Source organism: Ambystoma mexicanum, chromosome 2q (assembly GCF_040938575.1).
Source record: "Ambystoma mexicanum isolate Mex_15411 chromosome 2q, UKY_AmexF1_1, whole genome shotgun sequence".
Taxonomy (NCBI): domain Eukaryota; kingdom Metazoa; phylum Chordata; class Amphibia; order Caudata; family Ambystomatidae; genus Ambystoma; species Ambystoma mexicanum.
Window position 1 is genome coordinate 1,302,988,965 of NC_090924.1, and position 13,793 is coordinate 1,303,002,757.

At 45.5% G+C, this 13,793-nt stretch overlaps 1 protein-coding gene across 2 annotated transcripts in view; it reads left to right on the plus strand.

Annotated features, from left to right (window-relative positions):
- The first annotated feature begins 329 nt into the window (after positions 1-329).
- Positions 330-13,793, plus strand: part of CAPN7 (calpain 7) — a 578,129-nt gene continuing 564,665 nt past the window's right edge. Inside the window, exon 1 of one of the 2 annotated variants that reach the window (XM_069648744.1) lies at positions 330-589. In XM_069648744.1, coding sequence (XP_069504845.1) covers positions 374-589 — 216 coding nt within the window. In that variant the 5' untranslated portion in view covers positions 330-373. The remainder of the gene's footprint in view (positions 590-13,793) is intronic. The other variant, XM_069648743.1, reaches the window with a different exon arrangement.

The window sequence follows — 13,793 nt, forward strand, 5'->3', positions numbered from 1 at the left end:
ACATTACAACAGAGTTTACCTTTTTGACATGTGGGCGGAGTCATGTACAAATGGGCGGAGTTTTGTGTGACTGTGGGCAGGGCATACATCTCAGGAATTTTGATTTTCAAATGTAGGCAGGTATGGATTCGATATCTATTTTGTCTACCAGCATGGAGCCGGCAAATTGTACTAGAGAAATGAGCGGTCTAGTTTTTTCAGTGTGATTTGCAATTTGAATGAATTCTCGTCCTTCTTTGTTATCTACAGCTGCGGCATGTGTTGTGCATCTTTACTCTCCTGTCCTCTGCGGGGGCGGGTGTTGTTTTCGCTGTGGTCCTTCCTCTGTGTCCATGCCGCTTTCACTTCGCTGTAGTGACACTGACAGCTCCTGATGCCGGAAGAAATGCGGAAGCGGGGTAAACACACACACACACACACACACACACACTCACACACACTCGCAGCAGACAGGAGCCGAAGCAGCAAGCTGCTCCTCCTGCTCACCATGGACCCCTCAGCTTTGGAGCTTGACGCCGTGAAGTTTGCCAAGTTAGCCGTGGTGAATGACCAGAAGGGCCGCTACCAAGAGGCAGTCTTCTTCTACAAGGTAGGACAGAAAGGTGGGCTGTGGGGAATTTAGGTGGATTTAGTAGAGGATGGAGTGGGGACTAAGTCAGATTTTCACCGCTTTGCCTCCAAAGTAGCTTCTCCCTTCTTATGAAAAGGTTGCTTTTAGGAATAGGTATTCGTTTCCTTTCCTTATTTCTGTTTGTCTTCATCCCTTGTTTCGGTTTAGCTATATTCCTTTCCTTAACACTAACGTTCCGCTGCATCCTTACTTTTGAATCGCCACTAACATTAGTCTTTATTGCTTTCTCACCCTTTTTGTGTCGCCCAATCTACTCCTGCACCACTTCACCTTCTCGCTCTGGTTATCTACTCTTTTGTCAGTATTTCCCTTCCCCCCCCCCCCCCCCCCCCTCTCTCTAGCCTCCCCACAGCCCCAAGCTCTCCGTTCTGCCTGGCCAATGTCGATACGGAGTGATTCTCACACTTTTTCCAAGTTATCTGGACAATATTAAGGACATTTCATTATGGGCTGTGTGGGATATCTCAAAATAACTGAGCAGTTCAGCCGTTGTCCGCATTTTTTGGTCGTAGAGTGATCCGCGCATACTGCTTATGTCTGCTCCTGCTGTGTTTCTTCTTTCTGCGTATCCGCTGCCCACTAACCCCCGCGCAAAAACCGTCAGGCTGACCCTGCAGGTGGTAGGAAGTGTCCTTGCTATAAGCCACTCGTCATACAGGCTCCCTGGATAGCACATTTTCAAATGTTCACACTGTGCCAGCCATGCCCCTCTAATGGCCAGCCGTTAAATTAAGTGCTACAGCGGTTGCCATAAACCTTCCAGGGGTGGACCTCTCAAAAGTCTCAGCTAAGGTATATGCTGATTGCTGTGAAAATGTACATATTAAGCATGACAAGGTACCTGCCTTTGTAATCACCGTTGCACAATCGGATGGGTTTATCACAAAGGCTCTTCTGAGGGGTGTTTACCCATAGAACTTTCCTATGGGTCTTGAACATAGTAAGACCCATAGGAAAGTTTACACAGATCTCGGTTGGTCCAATGTCAGGTGTGAAATAATTGCCCATTACTATTATTATCTTTAGAATTCTCATACTGAGCAGTTACTTTTTATGTAGATCATTGTTGTGCACCAGAGGTGAGAGTATTTACCTTTGCTAAGGATGTGTTTTTATCCCATGGGAACAACTACACATGTATCTAGATCTCCAGAGCTCGTTTTGCAATTTTATGGGTATATTAGAATTGTGGATGGGAGGTTCAGCCTTTCATCCTTATGCAGTTATAAAATGAGTACCATTTAGCAGGTAATACTCCTAATAGGTCGAAGTATCCAGGAACTGAAGGGTACGGCGTTCCCCTTCTTTTTGGGAAATCCTCTATCATTCCCTTTGTCACCCGGAGCACCGTTCCTGTTACTTCTCCCTTACTGGGAATTCGAATCTGCGCCCTGCTAGTAACACTTCAGTGTCGCATCTTACTGAGCTATCTCGCCTGCTGGATTGTTTTTGTTTATTTAAATAGACTGCTTGTAACATATAGCCCATCAATGAGCCGCAGAAAGCCCCAATCGGCAGTTATCTCCCTTTCTCTTCTTTCGTTAAGCATGAATTGTTGCAGGCACAGCTGTCTGTACAGGTAATAGGATGTGGAGTGATTATAGTTTGGATTTTCAACACATTCGTTAATGAAAGCCATAATTCTATTAAAGACACAGAGTCGAAGGATTATGCTTTCTCTTCATCTTTACTGTCAGCAGCAAAGAAAAAACAAATATGCAATAACCATACAAAACCATAAAAAACTACAATAACCATGAAGTTTTTGGATTTTGTAGTCCATCCCCTTTGGTCTTCAAACTGACCATGTGATCCAAGTAACCAATCAAAAAACAGTCCTCAAATAAAAGCTCTTGTCCTCTTTCTATTCTTCCTCTTTCTTTGATCCTGCGAGGATGTGTTCAGTACTTCTTCGGAACTCCATCTACGTCCTGACTCAGATCCCAGCTTGCTTATTATCTGTCGCCCCTCCTACAGAAAACATAAATTTAAAAAGGTGACTATAAACCGAAACAAGGGTGGGACAATCGTATACATAATCACAAAAATCCATATCTTCAATAAAACTAGTACAAATATTTCCTCATAAGCAGTAAGCATAACAGATAAAAACATGATAATATCAAGTAAACATTCATACGATTGATAGGGTGGGATAATCCTTCGCCTCTGTGTCTTTAATAGAATTATGACTTTCATTAACAAATGTGTTGAAAATCTGAATTCTATGTCAAGACCGGAGGCTCGGATTATGCTTGTTCAAAGCTTACCTACCACCAACGATGTCGCACTTTCCATGGGTTTAAAATAGAAAGTTTTAAACGTCGATTCATTTGACCAATCTGCAGCTCTTATAATATACTCTACTCTGGCTCCTATATTATACGCTTTAGTAGCAATCGCTCCTCTAGCGGAATGGGCGCCATACCTCTCAACGTCTATGCCCGCTTGAACCATCACCCATCTAAGCCATCTAGCAATGGTGGCCGGTGTAACTGCTTTATAAGGTCTACAAATCGCTATCAACAATTGTGACACTCCCGGGGGTCTAACCTCCCTCGTCATCTCTTCATAAGCCTCTATGCATCTGACTGGACACAACTTTCACAAGAGTTGTGAAAGACTCATAGGAAATAGATCTCAAACCTGTTTTGGTCCTTTTTTCTATAAGGAAAGTCACCCCGTTCGGAGATATACTCTTCCTATTAACCTCCAACGCTCTAACATCAGATGATCTCTTGAATGCTAAAAGACATAAAAGCATAGATAACCTGCCTGAAATCGCTTTCCGTGACAATTCCTGATTATCCGGCCAAGATAAAACCATTTCAAAACTTTATCTACATCCCACAACTGATTATATTTAACACTGGGTGGTCTTAACATCCTTACTCCCCTTAACAATCTACAGATCAAAGGATGTTCGCCAATCGCTAAACCCTCTACTCTAGGGTTCCTCGCAGATATCGCAGACCTGGCTGTGTTGATAGTCCTGTAAGCCTTGCCCTGTGCTGCCATCTGAGCAAAAAAATTGGCCACATGAACTACATCTGCTCTATCGGGATGAAAATTCCTTTCCAAACACCAGCTATTCCATTTAGCCCAAGCTGATCTATAAGCCTCATGAGTCCCTGGGGCCCATGATGCATTAATGATGTTTTCAGCCTCATTCGATAATTCTGGCCTAGCCCAAGATCTCCTGAAATCGCCCATGCCACTAGCCTGAGTCCTCCTGACCTCACTAGTGGATGACTGCTGGGATCTCGAATGATAAATTCTGTGTCGGGTAGAACTACTGGGTTGTGATATGTCAGTTCCAGTAGACTGGGAAACCACGCCTGCCCCTTCCAGTCCGGAGTAATTAGAATTATGGATGCTTTTTGACGTCTCGCCTTCGCTAGCGTCCTCGCTATCATTGAAAAAGGAGGAAACGCGTAATTCTTCTGGTGTTTCCAGGATTGAAGGAAGGCATCTGTCGCCTCTGCTTCCGGGTCCCGTCTCCAGCTGAAGAACCGAGGAAGCTGTTTGTTTAACCTCGATGCAAACAGATCGGCTGGCAAGGACCCCATCGTGTCATAATTTCCTGGAACACTACCTCGTCCAGCTCACAATCGCTGGCGTCTGATGTATCTCGAGTTCCAATCGTCCACTTCGTTCATCTGACCCGGCAGATATTCTGCCGTCACCGAAACTCTTCTCTCTAGACAGAGTTCCCAAAATTCCTTCACCAGATCCGCCAATAACATGGACCTCGTCCCCCCCAGTCTGTTGATGTACCTGACTGCGGAGACATTGTCCATCTTTAACAGAACGCAACAATGTGCTTTCTCTTGGATCCAGCATCTCACTGCAAACGACCCCGCCAACAACTCCAGGCAGTTATTGTGGAATCTGGTCTCCTGGTCCGACCAACTGCCTCCTGTGGACAGGTTCCCGCATCGGGCTCCCCAGCCCCATCTGCTGGCGTCGGATTCGATAATAAGGTCCGGGGATGAACCAAATATGGCTCTCCCGTCGCATGCATCCATATGAATGAGCCACCATTCTAACTCCTCTCTCACCTCCTGTGAAATATTCACTTTTGATTCGTAAGAAACGCCCCTCCTGAGGTGAGATATCTTCAACCTCTGGAGTGCCCTGTAATGCAGAGGTCCTGGAAAAATTGCTTGAATTGATGCCGCTAGACGGCCCACCAATCTCGCGATGTCCCACAACGACATCTCTCCCTTCGCTAGAGTATGTCTCAACTGTTTCTTGATATCGTTCACCTTGTGAATGGGTAAACTGAGAGTTCCCTGAATCGAGTCCACTATGACACCCAGAAATTCTATTGACTGAACAGGTACTATACTGGATTTCTCCCAATTTATCAGGAATCCCAAACCCTCCAACACCTCTATTGTTATCTGAATCTGCTCTATCAACATTTCCTTCTCCTGACACATCAGACATATGTCGTCTAGATAAATTATCAGTCTTATCCCTTGAGCTCTGAGATGAGATATTACGGGTTTCATCATTTTGGTGAAACACCAAGGTGCCGATGCCAGACCGAAAGGCAGACATCGAAACTCCCAAATCGTTCTCTCCCATCTGAACCTCAGAAATCTGCAGTGCTCCTCTGCTATGGGAATAGTCAGGTATGCATCTTTCAAATCTATTCTGGCTAACCAATCTCCCTGAATGAGGGTATCCCTCAACAGATGTATCCCTTCCATTTTGAAATGTCTGTACACTACATAATTGTTTAGGCCTCTCAGATTTATGATTGGTCTCGTCTTGTGTCTTCCTTTTACTATGAACATATTGCTTATGTAACCTCCTACCTGACCTGTAGCGGGTCGAATAGCTCTTTTGTTTTCCAAACCCTGTAATTCTCTTTCCAGTAAGACCTTGTCTTCTCTGCTCATTTCTAAACATTTTGGCGGTTCTTTCTGATATGGAGTTTCTATAAAATCTATATAAAAACCTTGCGCCGTCTGAAGTACCCAGGGAACCCCTGAAATGTTCAACCAATTTTCCAAAAATTGCGCAGTCCCCCCCCCCCTACCTCTGGGGTCATAGGAAGTAGGTATGGTAATCTCACCTGTGTTATTCTGCTGACGCTCCCCTCGCCAGATTCTGCCTCTTCCCCTACTCCTCGATGGGAAGAAAGGTGTATGTCTGCGCTCCTCTTGTTCACGCCAATTCGCTCTGTCTTGGGAGGATCGGTTGTATTGGAACCGGCCAGCTGAGCGACCCCTACCTCTGCTGGCCCGTCCAAAAATTTGCCTCCCGAAAACCCTCTTAAGAGAGGCTTGCGCCTTATCCAAGGCTGAATAAGAATTCACAAATTTGGTGAGTTACTTGATAAAGGAATCCCCAAATAACTTTCCCTTCGCCGAAGAGGCTGATTCCGAGGAGGCTAATTCACTCAATTTTGGGTCGATTTTAACCAACAAGGATCTCCTTTCGGTGGTTATGGCATGATTAGCATTGCCCAACATGCATATCGCCCTTTGGGCCCATCCTATAAGAATAGGCGGATCTATCGGCTCCCCTTTCACTTTTGCCTCTTCTCCCATCTGGAGAATCTTTGTGAGGGGTCCTGTCATATCAAGCATCTTATCCTGACATGATCGCCAGGATCTATCAAGGCCTTTCCTCACATCTTTTGTGCATTTACTCATAAAGGTTATCATTTTATCATCTATTACAGGTGTATCGTCCGCACCTTCCGGGAGGAGTGGTCTGGGACATTCCGCCCTCATCTTGCTTCTAGCCTCTTTGGCTAGCGGCGCCCTCAGGCGTTTCTTTAAATATGCCGCAATTCTTTTGGGTGGTTCCCATTCTGATGATCTGGGATGGATCAGTGCTTCTGGATCGAAATCCTCCTCATCTGCACCGTCCTCCTCTGCCTCCACCTCCTTCTTTCTTTTCTTTAACGCCTCATGGCTTTCCTCCTCTGAAGAGGATATAGATAGGACTTCCTCCTCTTCTAGGTACTCCTCCTCCCACTCATTCTCACTCTCATCTGAGGTATGTGATGATTCTCGTCCCCTGCTAGGCACCGCCTTGCCTTTCCTTTTCCTTTTTCCACCTTTCTTTCCTGGTGGCGTGCCCCGGGGGGTGTGGGCTTTCTCCGCCCTGCGGGCTGATTTACTGCCCCCTTTTTATTTCATACGAGCCTTAGGACTCTTGACCTCCTCCAGGCCCTGAGAAAAACAGAGCCAATCCTCCATCAGCGCTCTTTGCTGAGGATCATGTCCCAGTGAAGCCCCCAGGGCTTTGTGTAAGACATCAGTCATGGCTGTGTGGCTCCTCTTTTGGCTAACACTAGCCTTCCCCTCATCACTGGAGGAACTCATGATTCTCAGTCCCTGGGGAGTTATGAGGAATTGAATGTTATGAATATTTATATATATACCGGGGGTCTCCAAACTCTCTCAGTACAGAGAAAAAACCAAATAGTAAAGTATTTCCCCCTGGTTCTGCTTATGTCATTGATTATAATGACACATATTAAATCACAGGTTTTACCTGGCACTGTGCCCGTAAAAAGGTGCGGTATCAGCTGACAGCCTGCAGGGGCGCTGTTGACCTCTCAAACAGGACGCTAAATTCGTATGATGCGTGCTGTTTAGGATCGAATGGGCAAATATATATAATCTTTACTGGAGTAACACCACTCGTGTAGACACCTCAAAACACTCGAATATACAATGAAAAACGAAGGAGAGAGCGCCGGAACTACGCGTTCCTGTCGCGCTCTCCCTTCCGTTATGCAGTGCCCTCTGTGACGGATCGGAGGAGCTGCGGCCGCCGGTGCACCAGCCCCGTCGCGGCCACAACTCCCTAGAGCCGACTCCCTGTAGAGGATATGCTCCGCCTGAATAGATAAACACTCGCTTGTCAAGCGAACGTCCTAAAACTCATCAATTCACACACACCACACTTCACTGAATAAAAGAGAAAAATACTTAACTCGCTGCCGAGCAGCAAAGAAAGAGGAAGAATAAAAAGAGGACAAGAGCTTTTATTTGAGGACTGTTTTTTGATTGGTTACTTGGATTACATGGTCAGTTTGAAGACCAATGGGGATGGACTACAAAATCCAAAAACTTCATGGTTATTGTAGTTTTTTATGGTTTTGTATGGTTATTGCATATTTGTTTTTTCTTTTCTCCTGACAGTAAAGATGAAGAGAAAGCATAATCCGAGCCTCTGGTCTTGACATAAAATTAGGGGCATGTCCCTTAAGAGGTGCGAATGGTGGTCTTTGGGCTGCATAAAGCTGTATTCTGAGACGGACAACGACTGAAACAAAGGGTGGTCATTAAAATGCGTGTTCTTTCACTGTTTTCATCAGTCTTGATAGTACTGTTGTAAAACACAGTGCTGTGGGGTGGAGGAAAGTGGTGGAGCAAAGGCAGGCCTCAGATATAGGGTGTGAATGTGGGATGAGGGTGAGTGTGGGGATGTGGCGAGGAAGGGCACTTTTTCTTTGACACTTCGACCCCTGGTAATAGTAACAATTGTTATTTACAGTGTAGTACATCTAGTGACTTTCACTAGGAAACAGCTTTGTTTATTCCTTGCACTATGTAGTAGCCTCTAGACCACAAGGAGGCCTTCAGGGGCCTCTGTCACTTTAGGCACAAGGCCAGGTGTTTGCAACCTGCATCTCACCAGTTGTTTTGGAATTCAACTGCCATGATTGCTTACCATTGACTATGCTGGCTAGTGGGAGGTGTAATCCAAAACATTTGGACAACCATTTTTTGCAGACCCATGCACTAAGTGGTGCTTAGGAGGCCACAAGGGTGCCTGTGTTGGAACCTCACCAGGCACAGGGGAACAGATGCCAGGCTTCCTAATTTGATCCTGCATAAGCTTATGTGGGACCAAGGGACAGGTCAAGTATCGTTAAAATAAATATTTGTGATAATGTTTGTGTGATTGGGGCATGAGGCCCCATTGTCAGTCAGTTTGCAGGCAGAATTGGGACTGCATGATCTGCATGAAGGGGGCAGAGGGGTCACCCCAAGGAAATATTGTTGAACCAGGCCACATGATTTCATTTGGGCTCAGCAGCATGGGCATATGTTTTTGCGATAGAATTCATGATTTGATGTGGCATTTATAGCACACCTGTGACAAGACAAGGAGGGGGAAACAAAAGAACAAATTACAATCTTACTAAGCCTTGTGTCAATCAGATCGCGAAAATGCGGGGAAGGGGAGAAGTGCCAGGGGGGAGGCGAAGGGGAAGTGCAGTTAACTCACAGTGCAGCTAGCTTGTGGCTCATAAGTGCAGAGAGAAGGTAATGTAGGGTTGCAGATACAGACCCTTAAGTGCTTGGGAGCTCAGAGGCAGTCTGTGGGTAACTGGACATGCAGGAGCCTGGGCACGGGTTCAGAGGGTGACCTGGTGACCAGTGCACAGAGCAGTCGGGTGCATCAGCAGGGGAGAGGAAGAGAGAAAGCTGAAGCGAAAAGGAAGATCTTGAGTTGCTTTCGGAACCGGAGGTGGTTCGGCTGAAGTTTGAGAATGACAGGGACACTGTTCCAGAGGGAGGCCCCAGCCGAGGAGATAGATTTGCCCCCAACTCTCTGCTTGGAGAAGCGTCTGACCCTGAGAGAGTTGGAGTTGGAGGTGGAGGAGTGGAGAGCTCGAGGAGGAAGATGTTTTGGAAGAGAAAGTTGGATGTAGAGCAGTCGCAGGCCCCGGAAAGCCTTGTAGATGATGCAGAGGGTCTTGAACCTGATCCTTGCAGCCACGGGGAGTCAGTGAAGAGATTTCAGAGCTGGAGAGATACCATCCCTGGGCTTGAGGCCAAGGACAAGTCTTGCAGTCCTGTTCTGGATAAGTTGTAAAGGTCGAAGATTAGAAGGAGGAAGATTTTGAAAGAGGCTGTTGCAATAGTCCACCCTAGAGAGTACCAGAGCTCTGGAGACTGAGCTTCTGGGGGGAAAGTGAGAAAAGGACGAATACCTCTGAGGAGGTGCAGCTGATAGTTTGACCTCTTAGAGACGTCAGAGATGTGAGGAGAGAAGGAGAGGGTGGAGTCGAAGATGACAACAAGGTTCTTAGCCTCACAGGAATTAGCAGGTAGAGGGCCCAGAGTGGGCGGCCAGGAAAGGGAACTGGAAGAAGCGTGCTTTTCATTTGCGCGCGGCACAGAAATAATCTGCCATATACTCTGCTCTGTCTCTTTATGCTTCACCTTCACTCGCATGAATGGACGCAGTCACGATAATGGTGATGAGGATGGGATCCTGTTCTCAGTGTCTCTGCCCCCTGACTTAAGAAAAAAAGTCATATTGGTGCATGCACGTACTCGTGAAGGGAGGAACATATGCAATGTCCATCAGCTGAGCCTTCCTGGTGCAGAACAGCACACAAGATGTCAGACACAGAAACAACTGGTGCTGAGCCATCAAGTGCAGCTGCTTTTCGCCACCCAAAGCGCTTCCACATGTCTGGCCCTCAGGCACTCGTACCAAGATCGGAGCGTTGGATGAGGCGATTTGAAAATTATCTGGAGGCCTATAATAACATCTCCTCTGACAAGTTTGCAAGAAGACTGCTGATAAATCTGGTTGGTGAGCTGATAAATCTGGTTGGTGATGAAGTCTAGGACCTTATCCATATGCTGCCTCTGGATCAGGTAGATTTTTGCAAGGGTCTGAAAGACTCCATGTGCATATTTTGACCCCTAGCGGAATATAGACCACACATGGCCCATGTTTAACACAGCGTGTCAGATGGAAGGGGCCGGTAGCTCAGGAGCAACGTGTTTGTCTTGGAAGAAAGATGGTACATAGCACCACAGGTTTGAATCCCGGTCTCACACTTAGAAACTGGTCTCCGGTATTAAGAGCATTATAAAATTATAATTATAATCCATGGACACATTTGCGACCAAGCTTTGCAAGTTGGTGACCCACTGCGAATTTCACAACTTCATGAATGAAGCGTCATTCGTGTACACATTATAGGGGAATTTTATCCTCCTCTTTTCGGAAACAATTCCTGAGACCCTCTTCCCTTAACCACCATTCTCAAGATGGCAAGAACCGAGGCAAGAGCTGAAGCTTAGGCCATGCAAATTAAAGCAATCAAAGATCGCAAAGGTGAGCCCATATTTCAGCTGTCCCATTCTGCAAAGAACACACATTGTGGAAATATACTGGTACGGAAATATCCATCTAGAGGGAGATGCTACCGGTGCGGGCTGCCTTTTCCACATGAGGCAAAGTCCGGCTCTGGGACAGAAGTGCACCAACTATAATAGGGAAAATCATCTGGCAGATGTGTGTGATTCGATACCTGTCAGGCGTCATATCAATGCCAGGAGAGACCTGGCGAGTCGTGTTTGCCACATGATAATGCAATCCCAGTCCCCACCCCCGACTGGTTCTCGTGGGAATGATTGACATGATGCCTACCCTTATGATACCATCCTCTGGACGATAGCTTGGGGGCAACGCGCTCGCCTTGGAAGCAAGACGACGCAGAGCAACACAGGTTCGATTCCCGGGTCCGCCACGCTTAATAACCTCTGGGTATTAAGCGCTTTATAAATAACCAATTATAATAATGTCAACTTAAATCAGTGAGTTTAAGACAGCTATAACAGGGCATGTTATATATGGTGTATGTGCTGTGTTCATGCTGGTTGAGAGATTCCCAGACCCCCCCTTTGTTTTGTATAAAAATTGCCATCAGATAAATGCATTAGAATGTACATGACCCATGTTGAATTGGCAAAGTTCTGTAAACAATGTACATCATAATGTGGGCGAGCTGGAAAACAAAAGGCATACACCTTAGCAATGAAAGCCGGATTCCACCAAAACTTGGAGAAAATGCTACATTTTAAAATTGCGCAGGAATTGAGTTGAAAACGTTAAGGCATAATTTTCCAACTTTTAAATATTCTATCTTCATCTGTTAGACAAAGGAGGGATGTGGCATACAAGGTGCTTTCCGAACAGGACAAAAGGCTACAATTGGCCTGTTATGCTTTAACAGATTTATTTATCAGACCGCAGACATTTGGTTTTGACAGTATAAGTTTGACATTTCTAACTGCCCTTTTTTACCTGCAGAGTGCGAAAGGTTAAGTTACAGAAATCCAATGTAGAGGAAGTCTCCTAAAAAAACAGAGCGGGAGAGCTGAAATTCTAAACTTCCCTGTGTAACAGGCGTTCCCAGATCGCATAAAGTGAGACTTGAGCATTTGAAGTTACAAAGCTCTTAACTCTGATACAGAGGGGAACATGTGAGCCAATAACTTCTAAGAACGGACATTAAGATGTTCCAACTCACTGGCTGCCATTTTTGTTAGCAAATTAAATAAATTTAGGCCAGGACAAAGGTCACACACAAGGTCAGCAGTCTTGTTCGGCTGTCGCGAACCGCATTTTGAGTCTGGAGGGATGGGGAGAGGAGGACAGATGGCAGTAGACTGGAACTCGTAGGAGAGGAAACACTTTATCATGCAGCTGTTTGTTTTTCTTTCCAATGTGACTACAATGGCTCTTGGTGAGGCCATATTTAGACTGGTCGTGAAGTACAGGGATAAAAATGTGTTTACCAAGCATCTAAACTAGAATTTATTTTTAATTGTTCTTACTCAACATGTTCATTGCTTAAGTAATAGTTTTACTGTTAAGGCTAATGGGCTTGTTATATTACCTTCGCTATTCTTGCTGTTTGGCTCATAAACGTACATGATTTTTGAGGAAATAATGGGATACATATAAATAGCCCCAGTGTCATTATCTTTTGTGCAACGACTCAGAGCTGTCTTCTCCAAAATGCGTTTTCAAACTCAATAAAATACCCTGGCTGTTAGTGTTTTCTTGTGCCATTGGCAGAGTAAACTAGGCGCAATGATACAGAACCCTAGCATAGGAATTGTGCTTGGCTTGCTTTAGGCATGAATGTCCAATGACCAGGACCCATTAGTCAAAGCTCCATCATGAGGTGGAGACTTCTGGTCGCTCCATTATAAAGGTATCGAGACATTATGACTATATTCGAACAAATGGACACTGTTGGGAGTGAAGTAAATATACTTGGAGGTGATTACTATTCAAAATTTGTTATAAACGCAGGAACATCATATGCATCTCTGAATTCCGAAATTTGACTAGTCAACCGACACTGACACCCTCTAAACTGCTAGTATTTTAGTGAGCTGCAAAGAGACCTGTCATCAACCATGGCACATTCCAAACCATTCTCCAGTACAACGATAGGAAATTACACTCTGGGGTTCATGTCCTTCCAAGGGAAGGCCCCAGGAGCAATTTGCCATAGCGATGAGCATTGAGGCTGTAATGTACACTATGAAGTCTGCACATCCTATAGTGTGTACATCTTCTCTGCTATTTTGAGGCATAGGTCATCTGAAGGGCCACCCAGGGCTCCATATTGATGAGTTTATTGCCCTGGTAGCGCAGCATCCACAACATATTCATCTTCAGCAGCAAGTGGAGTAGGAGATTAAATGTTTGCAAATGAATACCACTGAACCAGCATCAGGTCCCAACGGACATCGTCGTTGTTTGTAAGAAAGGTTTATGGATGACATACATGTTTGTGTAGACATGAGACGGGCAAACAAGGCAATTGGAAGGGACTAACATCAACATCCAGGAATGCATCTAAATGACATGATTAGTTTGCTCAGTGGGCCGAAGTTGTTCTCCAACTCATCTCAACAAGAGCTACCATCAGATGATAATCAGTCAAAATACATTACAACTTTCTTTACCCATCTAGGCTTGTTCCGCTACAAACGCTCGAGCTTCGGCATCTCGTCAGTGGCCAAGATTTTCCAGGAGGTCATCAGACACGTCAACAACTGCTTCAATTACTGTGCCTACATTCAGATGTTTGGGTCAACCATAGAGCAGCTTGTTCAGGCTCGTGGGCGAGTGTGTGCTGCACTGCTAGCAGCCGGACTTGCGCTCAATGCCGACAAGTGTGAGTTTCATAAGACTCAATTTAGGTTCTTTGGAAATATAGTCTGTTGTAAAGGAATGGCCGCTGATCCAAAATCAAAGCCATCTCGGCTCCTTAAGTTAGCGATGTCCGCTCCTTTGGCTAGTTACTGCAGCCAATACATTAAGGATTTCGCCACCATGAGTACTGTACTAGGGGAGCTCA